The 24258-nt window shown below is 39.2% G+C and overlaps 1 protein-coding gene across 11 annotated transcripts in view; it reads right to left on the bottom strand.

Moving 5' to 3' along the window:
• Positions 1-24258, bottom strand: part of ANKS1B (ankyrin repeat and sterile alpha motif domain containing 1B) — a 349603-nt gene that overhangs the window by 172259 nt on the left and 153086 nt on the right. For 6 of the 11 annotated variants that reach the window (XM_079991880.1, XM_079991876.1, XM_079991885.1 and 3 more), the window contains one exon: positions 10953-11059. In XM_079991880.1, the coding sequence (XP_079848006.1) occupies positions 10953-11059 (107 nt within the window). Of the gene's footprint in view, positions 1-10952; positions 11757-24258 lie in introns of those variants that run through there. The other 5 variants (XM_079991881.1, XM_079991882.1, XM_079991883.1 and 2 more) reach the window with 3 other exon arrangements.

Below are 24258 nucleotides of genomic sequence, written 5' to 3'. Positions count from 1 at the left end.
AGCACCTTTGACAAATCTGACCCTGAAGATTCACTTTGTAATTATCAAAATACATCTTTATCTGCCTCATATAAATTATTTGTCCCTGAGATCCCAATAGTCTTCATTAACATTTAGGGCATTTTTTGATCTTCCTACTTCATTCTTTGTGATGAAAACTCAAAATAGAACCCATAGATCCACTGAAGGGAACATGGAGAAAGTTCTATGTACAGCCATTGCCACTGGTAGTTGAAAGGATCCTATGGCATTTCAGAACAACCCTCTTGTCCATTTTTTTTTGTTTGAACTCTGCCAGATGACATACTTCTCTTTCTATTCCTTTTAACCTTGAAATACATTTAAGAACTTTCCCCATTTCCTTTTATATCAACACATTTTATTATACTTTTTGCATTTTTATTCTCTCATGCTTCTTGATGTTCTTACACTATTTTTTGTTCCCTTTCATGCTGTACAGTCAGTCCTCCTCCCCAATTTAATTTATTTTTCACTTCCACCTCTTCAAATAATTTTCAGCTAGGCCTGAAATGAACTGCCTTCTCCCCTTCAAAATTCACAGGTGGTGAAATTGAGGGACATTTGGTCACTAGTGGGGGACCATTTTGAAAGCTTTCAGGGGTAAAAGGTAAAGGACCCCTGGATGGTTAAGTCCAGTCAAAGGCAATTATGGGGTTGCGGCACTCGTCTCACTTTCAGGCCAAGGGAGCCTCCGTTTGTCTACAGACAGCTTTGTGGGTCATGTGGCCAGCATGACTAAACCGTTTCTGGTGCAACAGAACACCGTGACAGAAACCAGAGCACACAGAAACGCTGTTTACCTTTCCACCGCAGCAGTATTTATTTATCTACTTGCACTGGCGTGCCTTTGAACTGCTAGGCTGGCAGGCACTGGGACAGAACAACAGGAGCTCAGCCTGTTGTGGGGATTCAAACCACCAACCTTCTGATCGGCAAGCCCAAGAGGCTCTGTGGTTTAGACCACAGCACCACCCGCTGTGTAATGTATTTGCAATGGGTGGGGCAAGCAGCAGCAGTTTCTCCTTTATGTTTCACCATGACGTTTACTTTTTCCACCACATGAGTCAGCAGTGGCACAACTCCTCTCAGCGGTCAGCAAACACCATCCCCAAATGTCCCTGGAATGATATTGTGCCATGAGTCGTGATGTAGTATTATTTCAGGGGCATTTGGGGAGGAGGGGAGGATGAATTCCTGCCACTGAGGGGAACTCCATCACCACAACTACAAGGCAGCAGCAATAATAAGTGATGGCATGGAAGAGCGGGCAGAAAGAAACTCCTTGCTTTCTACCAGTGGCAAGTGCTGCTCCCAACACTTTTTGAACATTATTGCTATCCCCAAAGTCTCCTGTCCCAGTTACAAGAAGTCATAAAACTTTCAGTTCAGCTTTAATTCCCATTATAATCATCTAGGTTATCTCATATGTACCATAACCACTCAGTTCTGCATTCTCAAAGAGCTTCTTCAACATCAACACCCACCACTCACCACCATAGCATATAGCAAATCATTTTGAAACTGAAGTAAGATAACTTTCAAAAGCAGATCTATTGGTAGAATGTTTTCTGTTCAAATAAACGACAAGTAAAAAATCCCTATAGGCATGTCCAAGTCGATGGATGTTGCTAAATAAACAATTTGAATCAAAGCACTTGCAATTCTATCAAGATATAGCCCAGTGCTATAACTTTGCCTTAGTTTCATAAACTTATTTTTACACACTTGTTATTAATCTGTACACATTATTATATTATGTACAACACATAATTACCCATAATCAGGTCCCCCTGATAGTTTCAGATAATCAATTTTCCATTATTTGACCTGAGGTTGTCTTAAGTTACAATAATTCTTTATCACCTCCTCTTATTATTGTAAGGAAAGTCTTTCAATATCACAGGCACTGTCAAACATCTCTGAGAGCTGCTTCACGGACAGCCTTCACTGGGACTGTGCCCCTAGTCTATTGAAACTCCAAATATTGCAATTCATTTGGCTGTCTCTTTTCACCACACAGCTAACACTTTTTTATTCTGACAAGCACTTCACTTTGGGAATGTGCTTTTTGTACTGCAGCAAACACTTATTTCATTTAGTTTTCCTGCTCTTGTCTTCATTTTGCCTGCTACATTTTTTTCAATATGCTGATTTTATTGGTTCATATATTTTTAATCATCCTGAAAGATGCAAATGCACTGAAAGGACAGGATATAATTTCCAAATAAATAAATAAAATAAAATAAAATAAAATAAAATAAAATAAAATAAAATAAAATAAAATGATCTTACCTAGCCACTCAGTATGGAAAAAAAAAATTCAACACTCTTCAACATCTGCAAGAACTGTACATTGTTAATCTATTGGTTCGGAAGACTTGTGGGGCCACTGTTTACCTCTCCTTTGTGAAAATTTTCCATTTATACTGATCATTTGTTTTCTGTTTTCTGTTTCCAGTTTCCCAACTCTGTCCACTTGTGCCAAGATTGCTAGGCTTGTTTTGTGACAAATGCCAGTTGTCATACATTTGATGAAGTAAGCTGTAGAACATGAAAGCTTATATTACAATACATTGGTGAGTATTGAGGGTGCCATGGGGCTCTCTGTTGCTTGACTTTACTTTTCTCTATTGTAAAAAGAGTTTGAAAATGCAAGACCATACTCTCACTCCATCTGCATGCTTCTTGGTGGTGTTAAATATTTAAAATTGCTTAGGCCTGATTTCCCTTCGGGAAAGCCAGTCTAACTTTTCCTACGTGCATTGGTTAAATATGAATAATATTTTGCCCATCTTAGAATAGAAATTAAGATCACATCATCTAACATTCTGGGGAACTGGGGCTTATAATAGGGCCTTCTCAGTGGTGACACCTCAGCTGTGGAATACCCTCCTCCCCAGCATTAGGCTACTACCAACGCTAGCCGGTTTTCAGCACTAGCTGAAAATATTCCTCTTCTGCCTCTTTCTGAACATCCATGGGAATGTTTACTGAATTGGAACAGTTATGGGAGCGGTTTTGTTGAACTGTACAGTGTGTGTGTGTGTGTGTGTGTGTGTGTAATTGTTTCTGTGATTTCATGTATTTGTATGATATGGTGCGAGACACACACCCCAGATAATTCTACAATGATGAAGAGAGGGGTACATTTGATAAGTAAATAGAAAAATAAATAAATAAGATAAAAGGGCAGTACCGGTAGTTTCCTGGTTTGCTGGTAACAGTTTTTAAAAACACTGATTTTACAGTTACATTGACCAGTCATATGGTATGAGGCTCATTTCAATGACAAGTTATATATATTTATCAGCAGGTCTGCAGTTCATATTCTAGTTTCTTAAGAATGTTTGGATAAATCTAATCTAGTTCTGATGAACCCTCAGCATATGAATGGTAAATTAATACAATATACTAATATACCTCTTGGTTTAAGAAATGGAATTTTTGGAAATACAGTTTTAGATAAATTAGTACTACCTGATTATCTCCTCATCTATGATAAATGAGTGATTAATGAATGAAGGAAAAATAAAGAACAATGACTGAAGCTATATAGATACCAAGGAAAAGGAAGCATCGGAATGCCACATCACAAGCAGAAGATGATGTTGGCCCTACCACTGTTTTGTCTTTCAGAACACCAGTTAACATTTTCAGGATCTGTGTCATAAGGGAAAAGCAAGCAGAGTGTGAGATAAACTCCTACATAAATGTCACTCCAGATATTTCTTTTATCCCTCCCTTTGGAGGAATGGTTTAGCACATGTCATGTTTTCCCTAGACGTTTCAGACATTATTTTACAATGATCCAATTTGAATACATGGCCATGTGCTTATTTCATCTAAACCAAACTGTGATTTGGCTTACTGTGATATGGCCAATATATACTTTACAACAGAGGCCTAGCTTTCTGTGAATGCCCAGTGCATGGCAGCACTCTCAGCACAGCAGTGCTATACCCAGAAGCAGCAGTACAAGAAGGCACAGGAACAGGAATGTTACACAGCACACCTATGTGGTGAGCACATGACCTAGGGGGATATATACCTATTTGGACCAAAACAAAAATGTTCCTTATTCACCTTCAAGACTGATCTTGAACTATCAATCATATAACTTTGACACATGCTTTTTATTCTTTAAACAAGGGGTTCGGGAATCTCAGGATCAAGTGATGAATGAAGACCCACAGGATACTCTCCAGACCAAATGGCCTTGCCTCCCTGCGCCATAGCATATTTGATTATTCTGGCTGGCTGAAATGCATCCTTGAACAGTGATAGTGCCTCGTTCTTGCTGGATAGAGGTTGGAAGTGTGTGTGTGTATACACCCGTGACATTTGTGTGGATGTGTTGCTTTGTTGCTTTGCCCATCTGTTGCTCTGCCCACTCTTGTCTCTGGTCCCACCCACCATTGGTATGCCACCCTCTAGGTTGAAAAATATTCCCACCACCACCATAATCAAACTGACCCACATCAGACGAGGCATACTGATGAATATATGCCAATTAGACAACCATTAACCAGCAACTGACAAATTGTATTAGTCTTCCTGACAAATTGCATTAGACATCCTGTTTCAAATTCTCTTGCTGTCTTGAGAAATGTGATATCTTAGACTGAGCTTTCCTGTGCAACTTCTTCATTAGCCAAAAAACATGCCCTGACTTGATTTATTTTTGACACAATAATTCCACAAGCCCCAACTCAGCACCAGCAATGTGATAACAGCCCTCATCTATAGGCACAAATAACCAGACTGCATTTTGCAACTCATGTTTGTAAAATAGGGCTAGATGAGTGTCCTGGGGCTAGTTTAATATGGTGCAGGAAAATGTGTGGCCAGCAAGCAAAACAACAACAACAACAACAACAACAACAACAACAACAACAACAACCGAAAACATAAACAACAAATTTTAAAATGAAACATTTTTATATAAATGTGTTTGTGTGCATTCAGTCATGAGAGCTTTCTGCTCCTCAGTCTAGTGTTGGACAAATACTGACAAAGTGTAGAAAAAGCACAGGTCTCAAGGTTTTAATCTGTATACATAAATAAACTCAAAGTTCCACAAACAGTAATGGAATGCATGAAATGGTACATCCTCATTTTTCATACCACAGGAAACTATTTGGGCATTCATAGTTCACATAACAATCAATGTGCTGAAGGAGAAATGGAATTTTTCCAGATCCAAATTCAGCATACTGCTGGAAAATAAATATATACTCACAACATAACTTCACTTTTGAAGAACAATATTCAAAACAGTATTTTGAAGAACAATAACCAACAGCTGTGCATTTATTGCACTGGCTATGCTGAAAGACCCTTGTAATACTACTGATTTTCAGAAAATTCCAGTGATACTTATGTCTGGGCATTATTTTAATAATAGGCTATTTTGTATGAGAAACTGTAGTCTACATGAACATGTTGGGTATTAATATTATGATTTTGTCTGTTAGTCACTTGTTACCCAAATGGCTTACAATATTGTTAAAAACACAAATAGATTATACCATAAAACAAAACAAAGAAGAAGAAGAAACAACTCCAGTTGCACAGTAATAACAATCTATGTCACCTTAGTCTATCAAAAGCATGGGGGGGGGGATCAATAATTACCTGGCACTGAAAAAATGCCAACAACGGCACCAGGCAAACCTTGCTGGGGAGCACATTCCACAGTTGGGGAGCCACAAATAAAAATGCCCTCTTCCCTTGTCTCCATCCTCCAAGCCTCCTTTAAAAGGGGAGCTGGAAAAGGGCCTCAAACAAAGATCTAAGGGTCTGGGCAGATTTATACTGGGAAAGGCACTCAAGAAGATATTGGAATTCTGAGTGTTAGAAGAAAACAAAGATGGGACTGGTTAGTCTGATCAAATGAATAAACCTAGACTTAATGGGAAGGAGAGATTTCAATCAGAGAGCATTTCAACGTGCAGATAAGTAACAGAGTATCCTGTTCTATGAGCTCAAGACTCACAGAAGAAGCCCAGTAGTGCCCCCTAAAGTATTCAACGTAGGAATTCAAGCCCCCAAAATCATTTGCAGGACTTTGGAGAGCTCCCAGGTTACTACTATGGTAGCTCTGTGAGCTGTTGTCTTGGCAGTAAGACCTGGATGGCTGTCAAGGGGCCCTCACCTTATTTTGCAGCTGAGAGCCCAATTCTCCTTCCATGTTCTGCACTTAGCTTTCCAGTGCTGTAGTAGTGACTATCTAAAGTGGGGGTAAGAATTGACCCCATTGGGCTCATTCCTTACATCTAGTTCTCTTCTGCAATAAAACAACATATGATGTCTAACATCTTAAAGTCTATATATTATTACAGTGGTACCTCTGGTTACGAACTTAATTCATTCTGGAGGTCCGTTCTTAACCTGAAACCGTTCTTAACCTGAGGTACCACTTTAGCTAATGGGGCCTGCTGCTGCCGCACGATTTCTTTTCTCATCCTGAGGTAAAGTTCTTAACCCGAGATACTACTTCTGGGTTAGCGGAGTCTGTAACCTGAAGCGTTTGTAACCTGAAGTGTTTGTAACCCAAGGTACCACTGTATAACATAAGCAGGTCTTTTTTCAGCTGGAGCTCACAGGAACTCAGTTCTGGCACCTCTCAGCTGGGCGCCATTGCCATTATAAGAGCAAGGGAGGTTTTTGTCAGTGTTTGTAAAAAGCAAAAAAAAAGAAAAGAAAAGAAAAGAAAAGAAAAGGAGGAAAAGATTCTGACCTCCCTTTGTCTCCTCAGCCTGGTCCTCGGACCCTTGTCGGCACAAAAAAGAGTCCATGAGAATATCCTTGCAGAGTTTTATTCTCAAAAGTCTTTGTGCAAAACACGACTGAATAACTATACACACCAGCACTAACCAACCGACCAACCCAAACACCAGCCTCAGCCCAAACTAACATTTCTCACTTTATATATATACAACCTGCTGCAGGCCGCTGAGTCATGCTGACCCAGCTGTATTCGCATTAAAGAAACAGTGGCCATTTTAGCCGTGACAGTTTTCATGGTCAGTTCCAGCACCTCTTTTTCTAGAAAAACAGCACTGAACATAAACATTTGTGGACTAGGACCTATTCCATCAGATACCTGAAGGGTTTTTATTCTATTTTTTATTCTATAGGGGAAGGTGTAGCCCATCTAGGAGAAGGAATCAAACTCTGATCCTAAACCTCCATTGCCTTGTGGCTATACTCATCCATGAGAAAGGCTCTCAGAACAAACCCTGAAGAATAATCCATGCCTGCTGCCTTGTGGGACATCTTTGAGAGAATAAAAGGCTAAAGAGTAAACCCTACACAAATCTGGAGAGGAGTCCAGACAGTTTTATGGCACCTTGCACGCCTCCTTCCAGCAACTCCTGCAGCCAAGCTAGTGCCCAATGTATTGCTCTGCTTTCTTTTGGACCACATCAGTGAGGCCAAGAGGGAGGTCATGTTTTCTGGGCAGCTGAGGACCTCCATATACACTGCCCAGGTTTGCGCCCCGGAGAGATCACTTCGGTGCTGCTAATGCTGCAAAAACAATGCAGGAGGCAGCAGTTATGAATTACCAGTCACTGCAGCCACAGGAGGCACTGTGTTTGTCCAGCGGTTTGACTTCATCTCCAGAGGTGAACTCGAATGTCTCTCAAGACAGACAGATGCCAACAAAACATTTTATTCTATACATGGGCATACAGCCTTCCCTTCATACCCCAGATAACCACTGTAGGGAGAGATGGGGCTTCTTTTAAGACACTCCCACAAACATTGACTAAAGGGGCAAAGAAACAGACCTTTATAAGTTTCAGTCTGCCTTTTCTAAGGTTATTTCGGAATTCTGTTTTTTTTATTATTTAAGTCTGATATCCTGACTATGACTGTTGGTTCTTGACACCTCTCTAAAATGACATCAATTCTGTTAATGTGGTTTTCCAAATCCATCATGTGTTGGCTCATTCTAAATTTTTGCTTAGCTGTTTTTCTACTGAAACCAAATGTTATCCCAATTCCAAAGCTGTAATCAAATATATTTAAATATCAATCATCCAGTTTTTTAATTCAAGTTTGCTCTGATCAGACCTCTTACAGCACTTTCCTGAGTGTGCATAAAGGTTATACTGGGAATAGAAGAGTTAAAAATCTTTGAAAAAGAATTATGCCCATTAGTTCATTAGGTTTCCTAAGTGCTTAGGCCAGACGGGATGCTATAATTTGCAATTAGCTGAAGTACCCTAATTGCAAGGATATAACTCTTCCACTGTCTTAGCAGTCAGTTAAATAGCACACTAATCATTGCTTTGCATTGTCTTTGATGTCATCATTGTCCTTTCAGCAAGTGCACACTATTCCATTATCCAACTTTTACTTTCAAAGGATACAACTTACTCTGTGACAGATTACTGGTGGTACTATAAATGGATCTACTGGAGCATAGCCATCTCATCTAGTGACTTGTTTTCTACATTCTGAAATTCAACTTAGGTAGAGCCATCAACAGGTTGCCTATGATGCTTTGTGCATCAACATTTTAGGATTACAGAATTTCACTCACTATAGGAAAAAATATTCTAAAAATATAACATGTTTGGAAGCAAGACATAGCTTGCATGCTGCATGTGTAAACCATGACAGAAAAATAATGAAAATAAATTGAAAAATGTAGGTAAAACAAATAGAGGTTGTTTTTCTTCATTCTATGTACATAAGCTGCTAACAATATCTCTAATGAATTAATATGGTATTTAAATGCTTACTTTTCTTGCCAAAGGAGTATAAACCCAAGGGCTATTCTACTATTCTAATGAAAGCTTTGTCAAGTTTGCTTTTTATTTGAGAAAAAACATTAGACTTTATGTGATTTTAATGAATATAGCACTGTTGTTGAGAGCTGCCTTAACATATTTCCTCATATACTGAAAATTCTATCACCATTAACTATACGTATTCCTCCATGAAGTATCTAGTAAGACATACATTACTACTTAATTCTAAAAAGGTGTGTGATGGTGTTGCTTAGGCAACAGGAAAACAAATAAGCATCAAAGTGTATTTCTAGAAAAACAAAATGGGAAGTATGATAAAGGAGGAACAAAAATGTCAAATTAATAGTGCCTGTCCTGATATAACAATTCAAAACTGGGAATTAAAATTGATAACTGGGTTGAGTATTCCAGTGATGAAATAAGCATTCATAAAACAGAATCAGGCAGCAGTCCTATAACCCACTTCCTTTCTAATATGTCCCACTGAACTAAATGGAGCCTTCTTCTTGGTATACATGTACAGGTCTGCACTATACAAAATGTTCAGTGGATAAGCAATTATTTAATGCCAGAAAATAACAAAATATATATATTTTACCTTAACCAAGTTTATTCTTTCTCAGCAGACTAGCACCTTTTCAGTATTTTGAATGTAAATGCTATTTGGTCTCTCTAGCATTAATAATCATTGGTTACACTGTGCATTTTTTAGTATGCTAGGAACTTATGATATGCAACTGCAGTGTATATACGTCACTTAAAATTGTTAGATTTGAAGATGGGATATTGGTTAATCTTTTCAAAGTATCCAAGATAATAATGTAACAGCAGTATAACATGGCTATGAATAACATGGCATATTTTATCACTTATGATTACTTTTACTTTCTTCCTTACTGGTTGTATAATAATTTAACTGATTATAAGAACCTAACATTTCATCCAAATTTGTGCTAATTTAATCCCTTGTTGTACAAGCAGCTATACACTACTGCAACAATTGTATATTGATCTTACAATACAAAGGTGGGGAAAGAACCCATGTAATCCTTGAATTACCTTGGACATTTAATGCTTAAATCATAAATGGGAATATCTGCATAGGTATATCACAGGGCCTGATCTAGAGCCATTGATGGTTGATCTGCATAAAATTAGATTCTTATACTCAATCCAGTGTGCAAAATCTTATCGTATGAAGAAATTGGATTAATATAGCCTAGAAGTTAGGAGTTGGTAATATTTCACATAGATATATTTTTCAAATGCTTTAGAACCACCTTGTAATCTAATTTAAATATTTTCTAAAATCTTAGTTTAACATAAAGGTTTTTTACATGTTTAAGAAAATCACCATTGTGCATTGACACAAAACTATGCATTTCATATAGCGTATGCAAGTTTTTTATTATGGCAATAACACTGCAGCACATAAAAATCTGACTTCACAGAAAATATAGTGAAATGTGTTATAAGAACAGCTTGTGAACAACAGGTGTGGTGAGTGTTACTACATCTAGGAACTGGAAGGTGTATACAAAAGGGTAGGCTATTGCCTTATCAACTAAGTTACCTTTCTTCCTGTCCATGGTCATATTTGTTGAAAGCTTTCATAGCTTAAAGCACTACACAAAATAGGGACACTGTATACCAAAGAAATCCGGCTTATCCATCCCTGTTAACTCTTTAATAGTTAAATGTAGGTGGGTTTTAGGTTTACATTTAAAGGAACAGCCATTCATTTCTATGCACTAGGGATATAGTTCTTTTTTAAAGCTCAACATACAGTAGTCCTTTTGAACATTTAGAATTGAATATGGAGATTAAATATTTTTACATAATTTCAATATTAACTAGGGTAATCTGTTCCCTACTGATACACTTGTCCTCATAGAAAGAAAAACTGATTCCACACCCCCTCAGGGGTAGTCCAGATGTATCACGCTTTTACTTTCTTTAAAAATGCTTTGGAATGAAATATGAACCAAGCAGAACTGTGGCTCCCAAATCCGTTGCTCGTACTGGTAGGCAGATAGGATTATGCAAATGCATTTTTATCCTAAAGCACACTGCAAAACACAAAACAGATTCCCTTCTATGCTGTATAAGATTTCATGAGGCAAAGAACCAGACATCAGCACACAATATTACACAGAGAAAATCACTTACCATAAACTGTACATTGTCAAATCCATTAGCCAGCAAGTGGTTCTCATACTGAGGTAGCCCAATATTTTCCAACCATTGTCCCACAGTCTGGACAGGGCATCTGGGTGCTGAAAGAGTTTGAGAAGGGAGGCGTTTAAGCAGGGAATATCCATCCACAGGATAATAACGATGGTCCTGGGCTGAGAGGTGGCATTGCCACATTGTGTTCCGAGAGAAATTGGTATCAAAGGAGCCCGCCAGCTTGTCAAATGAATGCTTCCAGCAAGAAAGAAAGTCAGAAGTAGCACATAGTTTCCAGGGCAAGCTATAGAGTAAGATCTGCTCCTACCTCAACATTTCGTAGGTATTAATCTCTACTACAGACCAGTACGTCATGCAGTGGAGGGAAAAAGGCATATCAAGCTGTCAGCAGAGCTGTTTTCTGTTATATGTGATTGTCGGAATACTCCACCATGAGCAATGCACTGCTAGCAGCAAGAAATCTTTTATCAAATACTCCTACATTCATCAGTATGCAGCTCCATGCTCCTTGCTCCCCCTCGCTCGCTCCCCTTCATTACACAGCCTAGGCTACACCTCGCATTTTCAATAATAGCCATCAGATAAGGCAGATTTTTTGTCTGTAAGCTGTAAGCTTGCTACTGCTGCTTCCACCTACACACCCATCCAAGCATCAATCTTGAATGATGAGAGCAGTCAAAACAAATGCAGAAAATAGCAGGTCATCAGAGGCAAGCTAAAACGCTAAAATCTGAATAGAACCTTTCTACCAGTGATGCGTTACAGAGATCTGCCTGTTGTAGATTTTTTACGTTTCAGAAGACATCAGGAGACGCAAAGCATTAGCTGTAGCCTATTGCATGCTTTACTACTTGCTTCCTTTTTTTTAGACTGCACTGAGCTTTGCTCTGCTCACACAGTGTGCTCTAAACCACTGCTCCTATTAATTCTTTTCAATCAGCTCATAATGAATGAAGTGTTGCATGTTTTCTTGTTAAAACCGAGTAACATAAATTGAACACCACCATTTCAGTCAAAATAATTATTTCTTCATCTTCTAAATTTTTCAAGCATAAAATACTACCAGACTTGTCAGCAAAGCTTCATTATAATCTGTTTAAAATTCAGTCTGAAAAAGGTAATCAATTCATGTTAACACTTAAATGATTTTTTTTACTATGTAAAATATCATACTCCTTTTCAAAAGAGGAACTGTCTGAATGAGAAAAGAATATATAAACATGATAAATTTTAAGAAGACTGAATGTTCAATATTTCTAAATTTACCAATATAGCTGATACTCTGGGAACTATAACAATAATTCATTCATAAACTTTGTTTTTCCACCTTAAATGCCATGTTTAACCACAGGGATAACAGTTTATTTATAGGAAATTTCTAAATATACATGAAATACGGTGGGTAAGGAATTCACATCTGGTCAAAAATATATTTGTTAGAAGCTTTTATAAATACATTATTTCCAGGTGTGTACTGCTGCAAATTAGTGCCTACATAAACAATCCCTTTATTGTTCATAACCAAAACATTACACACCCAGCACAGGAGTGAATCAGAAAGCACAACACATTATGACTCATTTCTAGTGCAACTGAAGTCAGAGGGAAGTATTTAGGTGACTTCAAAATATCTTATTCAGCTCTTATAACCTATGTACTACTGAATGGGCAACGAAGCATTACTGAACTGGAAAATATTTATTGAAGACTTCAAACAAATAGTACTCTGTTTTGTTGCAGATATCTATGAAGGTAAATTCATCCATTCAGAGCCACCAGGAATCTAAGAAACAGTTTCACAGTATTTTGAGAATTGAGGAAGCAGATTAAAGATTTTCAGCCAATCTTATGCACACTTATTCAAAAGTAGGTCTAGCAAATAAAACAGGATTTACCTCCTAGTAAGAGCCTGAATGTATGCAGAGTTAGATTCACCCAAGTCCATGGATTTCAATCAGCTCTGCAAAGGATTGTGGGGCCTCATCATTGGAAATAAATGTTTAATGTAATATTTAATGTAAACTGCAACACACGTTAAAGAAAAAGCTCTTGGGTATGATTTTCCTTCCAGTTTTAATTACCTGCCACAATCTCTTTAAAAAGGGAATTAGCATTTCATTGACTTACAGATTTTGATTATTTTTAATTATTATTTTATGTTTTGGTACCATGCCCTCCTGCGACTAGAAATAGAGGATAAAATTCAATTTGTTCATTGTCACAGATATAGAAACATGGAATTGTAAGGCCATACACAATTCTGAAATGCATCCAGCTTAAACACGAACATGCACACTTTATCAAAATGGCAGGCAGGGTTCCCCTACATTCATAAGATGGGTAATATATATGTGTCTATGCTCTGAATAAACAGACAGTGCAACTAAACGAGGCTGTAGAGTGTCACATGCAGAAAAAAGAATTAAAGGAACTTATAGGGAAGCAATTAACGCAAAGGTGTGCAATTTGTAAGACATCAAGTCCATTAAGACATCAAGTCCATGCAGTCCATTAAGTTAAGTATAGTGGCCAGAAGTGCTCAACATGACCTTTGTTTGCAGAAAGCAAAACCTGGAGATTTACCAAGTGCCTAGGGCTGCCATGCATGGCAGGTGTGCTTTGTTTGGCTTGGTAGCTCTGGCATTCAATACCAATAGGGCCAAGAGCACAGAAGGAGACTAACCAGGGACACTGAGATTAAAGGAATAGTACCATGACTGACTGGTAATTAAACAAATAGATTCTTCAAGCTGCACCGTCAGTTGAGCTTAGAAATGAACCAGAACCTCATATAGGTGTACAGTGGTACCTTGGGTTAAGAAATTAATTCATTCTGGAGGTTCTGTTCTTAACCTGAAACTGTTCTTAACCTGAGGTACCACTTTAGCTAAGAGGGCCTCCTGCTGCCGCCGCACCGCCAGAGCATGATTTCTGTTCGCATCCTGAAGCAAAGTTCTTAACCTGAGGTACTATTTTTGGGTTAGCAGAGTCTGTAACCTGAAGCATCTGTAACCTGAAGCGTCTGTAAGCCAAGGTACCACTGTAATAGCAACAGAAGCATATTTCCATAAAGCTGGTTCCTGCTAAAATTCTAACTGCTGCATTATGGGCTACATGAAATACTTTGCAAAGGCAGTTCCATGTAAAGTCCTTGCTTTGATGTAACTTTGAAACTCCCAGCCATTTAAGACAACTAACTGCATGAGTTATCATGGCAAGTTCTCTCTTCACTAAGAATAGGGTTGCCAAATCTTATGGAAATTTGCCAGAATCTGAACTTCCGACATGAGTTGCCATGCATCTAAATTTCAGGAATTTTTCGCCCAGACACTGTTTCCAACTGCTATATTCTGGCTATGTCTGGGAAATTCCTAACTAAGACATGCATAGTTGGCAATTAACCTAAGCTTGGCAAATGCACTCCTTTCATTTTACTACACAAAAACACCCCCAAGTTGCAAAAAAAAAATTATCAGGGCAAATGCAGCCCATTCTAAAGCAAACTGTGTTGTTAACCCATAATAGGTAGTCCTACTGACTAGAATCAGCTCTATCTTGTTTGGATTACACCTCCATTTAGTAACCCACACCCCGTTGTTTTTCTCACCTCTCCCTGCACTGAGGAGAGTAGGGGGTGGAAGCAAATCAACTGGTATGATCTGAAGTTTGCTTCCCAATATTCGTACAAGAAGAAATGGAGAGACATTCATTTCTAAGAAAGGAAAACAACAGGAACGGATGTGGGTGTGTTGAAAAACTTTTTGAAATTCAACATTCCTTCTCCATAACAGCATTTAATAGTAATTTTGATAAAGAACTTTCAAACATGATTTATATAGCAATAATGGAATATTTTTTTTGACAAATTCTGCATGTGGCATGGAAGAAGTCAAAAGAACTCTAGGAATAAAGGAAGCTGCCTTATAGTGAGCATCATAAGTTCGATCATCCTAGTTCTGTATTGCATACATGAGCTTTACCTCAACCTAGTGTCCTCCAAATATTTTGAACTACAGCTCCTATCAGCCCCAGTCAGCACAGCTGGGAGTTGTAGTCAAAACACTAGGATGGCATCTGATTGGGGAAGGCAAGTCTACCACGACTAGTAGTTTCCAGGGTTTCATATAGGATTCACCTCCAGTCCTACCTAGAGATACGGGAGAGCGAACCTATGACCTTTATCATTCAAAGTATGTGCTCTACCACTAAGTTATGCAGTCCATCCAATAATACTCATGGCTTCACACCATCAAATGTAAAGTTTGTAATGTTCAGTCGTGTTGAAACTTGACTTTTTAGTTGTTCAAATTTAGTTTTCAACTTTGAAAGGCTGATGTCATTCCCTTTGTGTTCCCGTCTAACACAATAGTTGTTCTACATTTCTTCAAAACTATTCTTTCCAGACATTTGCATTGGCCCAGATTTGTCATCTTATATACAGCATGATGCAATTTTCACAGCTTTGTGTTTCATGTCAAATATATCAACACTTTTTTTAAGACGTCAAAAACAATAGTGCAACCTGCCAATTGTTTCTAAAGCAACATATTTAATATAGGAAAAAATCTTCTACATAAAAATATTAGATGGCCATTGATGCTGGAGATAGGATTCCCTTTTACACTTATCTTTTTAAAATGCGATACAGTATATATTTCAACTCAGAAGAAAGGGTGTCTTCTTTTGGAGATAATTGTTACAGTAGATGTTGCAGTAGATCTTACTTAAATAGGCAAGTAGTATGCTGTGGCTTTGCTGACTGACCATTTATGAGGTTGATGTTTTGTGATATGCCCCTACATTTACATTACATTTTTTTCTTTTATTTTTTTTTTAAAAGTAAAATACAGGGAAGAAAATATAGATGTAGTAGAACATGAGAAGAAGAGTCTGGAGAATGTATTCTGCTGCATGTTTCTTGTCTGTAACCAGAAATGGCGGGAGAGAATCAGAGCCCGGTGCAGTGTAGCTTCTAATATATGGTACCAACAGCTGCATCTTAAATGGTAAAAGAAATGTCATCTATGGGGCAATGCTGCATGTGGCATAAAGGACAGACCAAACGTGATCAATATGATAAGTGATTTAGTGACCCTTCACATATATATGGTCCCTCAAACATCAATGAGGTTTTGTTTGTGTAAGCTGCCTGGCACTGATTTCCCCCCTATAATTGCTGTGAAACATACGGAAACACACTGAATCAGAACAGGAGGAGGTATAGCAGATAAAGAGAAAAGCTGTAATAAGGGCACGTCTTAGTCAGGCTTATTTAACACACACAAGGCTTTCCATATGGTGCTCTCCATGCCCCAATTCTCCGCATGCCCCAATTCTCTGCATGCTTGCAGGGCAGAATGGAGGAAATCCTGTTCTGTGCACTGCAGCTGCAATCCATGTATAAGAAAATTAGGCATTTGTCTCATTCCCCTCCTTCAGAAATGTTTTTGATACCTTCAAACTAGGGAGGTTTGAACTTGCAGCAACAATTTTCCCCTGCTAAGGGAGGGATGGACCGGTTAGGACGGAATGTGATAGATTCATGAACACTTACTGAGTTTTCTGAGTGGATTGAGCAGGTGATCCTGTTGAAATCCTAGCTTCATTATGGAATGTTGAGACTCATAGGTCATTGATATGATTGCTCCTGAGGCTTCACTTGGTATTATGGGTAGCTGTGATTGATGAAATGGACTGGGTGGGGGTTATAGCATAAGTGGTGTAGTTCTTGCAGCCAACTGAGCATGTGTTCAAGCTCATAATCAAGCCTACTACATGGCAGCGTGGGCAGCAGAGAGCTCCTACTTTGCTGCTTCCATTGCATCCCCAAGAACGCATCCTGAAGAGTTGTTCCATGTGGACCAGAGGTTGGTTAACCAGGAGGGCAGACCTAGGGAAGTTTTTAATGTCTGATGCTGTATTGTTTTTAATATTCAGTTGGAAGCCGCCCAGAGTGGCTGGGGAAACCCAGCCAGATGGGCGGGATATAAATAATAAATTATATTATTATTATTATTATTATTATTATTATTATTATTATTAGTGCTCCTTGGCCCTCTAGCATCTGTGTCATGGAGTTCTGCAGGATTTATGCCCTCCCCAGTGCTAGTTAACATTTATGTGAAGCCATTGGGAGCAGTCATTGGGAGTTTTAAAGCAAAGTGCCACTAGTATGCTGTTTACACATAGCTCTACTCCTCTATACCTTGGGAATCAGGAAAGGCTGTGAAAACGCTGGGTAGCTGTCTCAATGCAGTGGTGGACTGGATAAGGGTCTATGTGTTGCTCATCTACTACCAAGCCAGGTTTAAGTTAGAAAGCCCTGAACAACTTCAGTCCACGGTAACTTAGGGACCGCTTGAACTTACATCCCAGTTTGATTTCAAGATCATCTGCAGGAATAACATTGAGACTTGTTTCACAGCAACAAGAAACCAATCCTTTAGTGCCATTGGCCCAGTCTTGTGGAAGTCTCTTTTGTTTCTACTGCTTTTTATGAATAATAGTGTGTGTGTGTGTGTGTGTGTGTGTGTGTGTAATAAACTGGGAATAGGCTTAATTAAGATCCGATAAGAGATATGCACCTGAGAAACAAAGATCAATACTAATTATGTACACTGAAGCTACTTTTAAATCTGAGAATTTTATCTTCAGCCTTCAGGCAAGAGGCTGATTCAGGATACACGCCCACACCCAATGCCTAAGCCAAAGCCTACCTACATCTGTAATCAATAAAGTTGTGGCAATTTTCAATTCCAGAATGTTGTTGTGGCGATTCTTTACCTGTTGCCATGTCAGCCCTTCCCGTCCCCCATGTTCACAAATGGATACTTCAGAACTTTTGTTTTGCAAGCAAATGCAGTGGTAATAATAAACCATACAGCTAAACCTAGGGAAAACCTAAAACCTCCCACTTTCAAGCTGCATGGAAAGAGCAGAGAAATAGCCTAAAGGTATGTTGTTCAAGCCAAATCAATGAATTGTGAGAAACAGCGTGAACCTTTTAGACAAGCCTATATAGCTAAAAATAATTTGGTTGCTTGCTTAGACATTGGCTGAACTAGTGTCAAAAAAGTGTAGCAAAATATCAAATTTTATGTGGTCTCTAGCAGAAGATTAAAATTTTTCTATTACACATGAAACACTTTTTTAAACAAAAGAATAGAAGATTTTTAGATTGGGTCTAAATGCTGACTACAAGGTTTCAAGATCCATCCTCATTCCACCTACAACTCCTGCTTTGTATAAGACATCTTGCCCGATTAATTATTCTAAAGAACTTGAAAGCCTGCACACTATTTTGCGATATTTTACTTGATATAAGTATTGTCCAGCTATGGACTTCTAGGATTTTTCCTTACAGACCAACACAGCTGCCTTTTTTATGTACCTTGGAGAATACTGTATCTAGCCATTCAGGGTGGTATCTGCAACACAAGGATAATTATTTTTTTACAAGCTGGAAAGGGATTTTCCATATTGAGAATCACATTTCCTCCTATAACTAGGCAATACTCCACAAGTTGGCTTGAATCAACTCTTTTACTTATTATACTACACAAGATTTTTCTCAGGCTTTGATGATATAAAGACTGCCATGTTTTGCTGTGCATCTGCTTTCTGCTTAACCAGGAAGCTTGGTGTTTTGCTTAAGACCTGAAAAAGAGCTGAATAATAGAAAGATTTGATGTTTTCAAAAACTAGGCCATTGATTCTTCATCCCAGAATTCTACACGTAATCTGATACCTGCAAATACAAGAGATTACTTGAGTTTGCAATCTCCTTCTTCAGACGGAATGTAAATACGGTATTTACTTGAATCTAATGCTCATCTTTTTTGGCTAAATTACATTACAAAAATTAAGGTGTGCATTGGATTCAATTGTGCATTAGACTCAAGTATATCCAGTCTTCCTCTCCCCGTCCTTTATAAAAACTCCCCCGTCCCCAATCTCCTGCTTTGTGCAACTTGTTGCCTGATTTAGAATTCTGTAGAATTATTTAGGTATTCTTTTGTGACATTTTGGTTGGTCCTAATAAAGATATTCCCCAACTGTGAATTAATGGTGATGAAGTAGGCCATAGGACCATGTTTGCCCACTTGCTGGCAGGCCAGACTGACAACTATTTGAAGTCATGTTGGAGTAGGGGACTGCATGTAGACACAATCTGTGTGGTCAGTCCCCCCCCCCCATATTTGAAAAGGATTACATAGACATCAGGTTTATATCAGTTAGACTCTTGTACACAAACTTCTAATCAAATGTGACAGCCAATTCACGTACATTAGGCAAGATTAGGAAAACATGCCAGGGAGGAGAGTGCAAGCAATCCTGAACCCCCACTACATATAAAAATAAAATGGTGCTTCTGTTCAGGATTCCAACTTTCAACACTCTTTCTCTCCCTCTTGTGCATGGATGGGACCTTTTAAAAAAAATATTTATATACTGCTACACCATAAAAAACCCAAAGCCATTTACAGCAGAAAAAACCCTAAAACCATACAATAAAAACTATATTAAAAAAATTAAAAACAGACCTCAATTAACCATAGTGGAAAGATGCTTTACCAATTGCCTGCACAGACCTGGTGAAATAAAAAAGTTTTCAGCAGGCATTTAAAAGTTGGCACAGAAGATGCCTGCTAAATCTCCATTGGCAGTAAGGAGATAAAGAGTTGCCCCTCTATTGTGTAGGCAGGTAATCCCTCTCCTACCTGGCCTGGTCTCCTTGGCAACACTTCCCCCAGGTGGGATTGGACAACTGACTGAGGTAGGCAGAGACCTCCAGGTATCCCACCTGAGGGAAGGCAAAGCCAAGCCTATGCTGTTGGAGCCGCTCCAGATCTAGGGGCTGCGCGCGTCCACGCAAAGGGCGCCCCCGTTTTAAGCGGGGAGCGGTCAGTGGCAGTAAGGAGATACAGAGTTGCCCTGTGTGTCCTGGAAATTTGTGTATTATTGGCAGGTTAAACCTAGCACATATGTTTGTGTAATACTGGCAGTGGAGAAAAACATGTTCAATTGTTTCTATGTGCTCAGTTTCTTTTTGTTGTGAGTCGAGGACCCGCCACCCACTTAGATATAAATAAGACACAAGGACACAAGTATTTTAGGTTAATGGGATAAAGAAGGCCACAACTTTATTGGTTACAGCATGTGAGTGGTATTGGCTTAGGCACTGGATCAAACAATCTATACATGACTCCACCCTGCACAGCGGGGAGTCATTTGAGGCTTAACAACCAGTGGGAGGAGCTTGTTGATGCAAATACAACTGGAAGCTTCCCCTGATGTCACCGGAGGCATGCCATGGCCCTAGCCATCAGCAGGGCATTGGACAGGATCCACGACCGCCGGATTCCTTTAACGGAATACCCAACAAGGGGAGGGGTAGGTGATGGCCACAACCTGCCCTCCAACACACCACACATATTCCAATGAATTCCGACGAATTCAGGAAGCAGAATGAGGGCACGGCACTGCCGCGGCCATTCAAATGTGACTAAACCCCGCCCCCAAGCCAGCCGGAATAACTGATGCAGGGGGACGAATACGCCCCCCTGCCAATGTGGGAACTGGCTTCCGCTCACAACTCCTCCCCTCTGGTAGAAGGAGAGGCTTTGTCAAAAGAGCCTCACCAACTGGAAGAATGACCAATAACACTCCTGCAGATGATCTCAGTGGTCAAGCTAGGATATAAGGGTTCAGATGATCCCTGAGGGACCCTGGACCTAAGTTATTCAGGGCTTTGTAAAGTTAAACAAGAAACTTGAACCTGGCTCAGTAGTAGATGGGCAGCTATGTAAGGATCCACACTTGGACAATAAGCTCACCATTAGGATACCATGAAATAATAATCAAGTAATCTTACAACCAAAATAAATTTAGACAGTGTATAAAGCATCATAAATTAGTCCTAGTTCTCTTTGTGCTTGTATCCTCTCACCTGCCTCTCCTCCTCCAAAGACAGTGTTTCTTTCAGCTACAAGAAGACTCTTCCAGTCTACAGACTCCCAGCAACTTGTCAGAGTCTCTGAGCTTAAGGCCCCCGTCATCAGTCTACTTCACACAATCAACTTACCAGATTTGGTTCTTTTCCAAGTCAGCCCCCAAGGAATGTTGGAAATCTAATTCAATTGTAGTTTCTCTTCAACATTTCTTGCAGTAGTCTGGCATTCTTTTCTCTCTAATGTCATCACTAAACGTTCAGTCAGAATCTAGTACTAATAGAAAGTCTGCCCTAAATCCTCTGCAGTTCACTAGGCTATAGTACTGAGAGGACAATCAGAAAAGAGATGTATTACTACTTTTTTTGTTTTCTTGCTGGGACCTTGCTGACTTATTAGATGCTAATGCTTTTCTGGTCTGAACAAGGATAGTGTTGTGAGTTTGTGAGTAGGGGAAATAGGGTGTATGCCAAGACCCTTCTAATGCCTAGGCCCCCTTCTAATTCTTGGAACAGCCAGGCTAGTTTCCTGCCTAGGTGATGAACAAAGAGAAGGGGCTCTGTGTGAAATGACAAATGGGTGGGGCCTCTCCTCCAACTCACAGATAGAAGGACAAATCCAAAGCTGAGAATAGAGTGTGGAGTGATGTAAACTAGAAGAAAAACAGCAAAATGGCAACTGAGAGAGACAGAGTGATGTTTGATTTCTGTTTGAATCCAAGGCTGAGGCTATGGGGGAAGCAAGACCCTCTTGGGTTGTTAATGCTGTGAACCACTGCACTGTAGGCTCAGGATGTAAATACCTGGAAATAATCATTATGTCATGAAGACACTGCAGTCTCCACTGTTCCTCACTCCAAAGGAAACATGAACCCCTGGAATCTCACATGGCTCAGAGACTGGGGTGGTGTGCAACAAGGCCAACAGTTCCAAACTTATCTGTGCACATTTACATTATTGCTTAGATACAGCCTCTAGGAAATAATCTCACTTCAGATTTTCTGTGCTTCAAAAGATTTCTATTTAAGGCCTAAGGATGAGAAATCTGCAATGATATTTCCGAGAAGCAGATGAACAATTAATTTCCCCTTCTCAATGTGTAACACAGCACACAGACTCCCAGTACTGCAAAGAGGATTCAGAATCATCACTTTAGAGCAGAGCTTTCCAAACTTTTCATGTTGGTGACACACTTTTTAGACATGCATCATTTCGCGACACAGTACAGTAATTCAGTTTTACATAATTTCGCAACACAGTAATTCAGTTTTACATAATTTTGTGACACAGTAATTCAGTTTTACTAGCAAACTGGAGGTTAAACTAATCCCTTTCCATCCCTGGAAGGAGCGTGGGGAACATTCATGCGACACACCTACACACTGCAGTCGATACACTAGCATGTTGCGACACACACTTTGGAAGGCTCTGCTTTAGAGTCTAGACCATCAACCCCCATGGGTGCTAATACAGTGGTACCTCGGGATGCGAACATGATCTGTTCCGGAGCCCCGTTCGCATACCGAACGGAACGCAGGACGCGATGACATGCCTGCGCGGATTGCATTTCGCCGCTTCCGTGCATGAGTGTGACGTCATTTTGAGTGTCTGCACATGCGCGAGCAGTGAAACTCGGAAGTAATGCGCTCCATTACTTCTGGGTTGCCACAGAGCGCAACTTGAACGCACTCAACCTGAAGCACATTCAACTCGAGGTATGACTGTATATCAAGTTCACCACTAAAACACATTTATCCATCAACCTTTGAAAATCCTGAAAGGAGGATAAGAGTTCCCAGGCCACACTCCCTTTCCTGGCCAAACCCCTCAACTGCCCTGCTTCACACCCTCCCTGAGTGTTTTGCCTGACTGGAATGTGTCATTGAACTCTGATAATGCCTCTTGCCTGCTTATCTGGCACACACAGTGGGTGTGTAGAAACTTGCCTACAGTGCAAAGGTAAAAATGTGCTTATTACTCTGCCCACTTTTACATCTAGCCCCACCCACCACTGGCATGTGGCCCCCAAAAGTTGCCCAGAATAGAATGCAGTCCTTGGATTAGAACCTGTATCATATTTGAGTGTGGTTTTATTTTGAGAATAAAGCTATAAAGCTATTTTAAGTATTCTAAATAAATAATTGCATAATGCCATCAGACCAAGATGTTAAGATTTGCTTTCTTAAACAAAATCGCAAAGGTTTCCTGGTCCTAAATATTTTGAATAGCTTATATACCTGAAAAAACAGTTTAAAAGAGCTGAATACTTGCAATATTTTTGTCTTTATTTTCTAATATCTCCCTGCTCCTTTCTCTAGCATTCCTTGGCACAGAACACACATTGCTCCTATTCTTTGTTTACAGTTCAGATTATAATAAGAGATGAATAGGTTTATGCCTGAGCAATTTATTAAGTATAGAAAATCTTGTTACAATGCAGAAAAAGGATTGTGTGGCAAAGGCTATGATACTATTTATGCACGCTTGCCTGACAGCAAACTCCACTGAACAAAACTGGACTCACTTTCAGGTAAACATACATAGAATCATGCTGTAGGTGTCCTCAATAACTACTGACTGAGTGGTCATTTATTCTCAAGCTCAGCCCACACAATTTTAATAACCGCATTTGTTAATGGCTGTCATTAAGAAAGACAATGTTTAATGGTGATATAAATAAAGTATCTGCAACTCTCAGAGTCTTGAATCACTCTGGCAGAAATCTGGAGATTGTATTCTTTACCACCCATAGCCACTGGCAACATGCATAACATGCATTCATATTAAAATACGGACAATATCAAAGCCAGTGTCACATATTAGATTAATAAAGATAACTTCTCATTGAAGAGTACATGTATGAGACTACTGTAGCTAGTGAAGATCAGCAGACAGCAGTTAAGTTGGCTGAAATCCACTGATTTTAATGGTTCTGTTTATGACTAACCCTATATACCAACCTATATTCTCCTAAATATATAAGAAAAAATTGTGGGGAAATGGTTTATATCAAAATGCCTACACATTTCCAATTAAAATTCTGTTCTAATTAAATACTTATATTTTATCTCATTTCTGCCCTTATAGAGGGAGGATATTAACAGCTTTGAAGGAAAATAAGCTTGCCAAAGTTACAACCATATGGTAACAAATACAGAGAATGGCCAATATAGCAGTGCTTCTTCCTTTAAAAACATTAAGGGTTTTTTGGACTCTATTCTATTCTTTTCTCTCTTATTTTCATCCAGGAGGAGATGAAACTTTGACTGTTACACTAAGATTACAGGTAGTAACTACACTCTCAACTATACTGAGGAGCTACTAACATATACCTCT

This window comes from Podarcis cretensis (genome assembly GCF_951804945.1).
Source record: "Podarcis cretensis genome assembly, chromosome: 10".
In the NCBI taxonomy this organism is placed as follows: domain Eukaryota; kingdom Metazoa; phylum Chordata; class Lepidosauria; order Squamata; family Lacertidae; genus Podarcis; species Podarcis cretensis.
The sequence above is the reverse complement of the archived record's forward strand: the minus strand, read 5'-3'. Positions and strand labels throughout refer to the sequence as shown.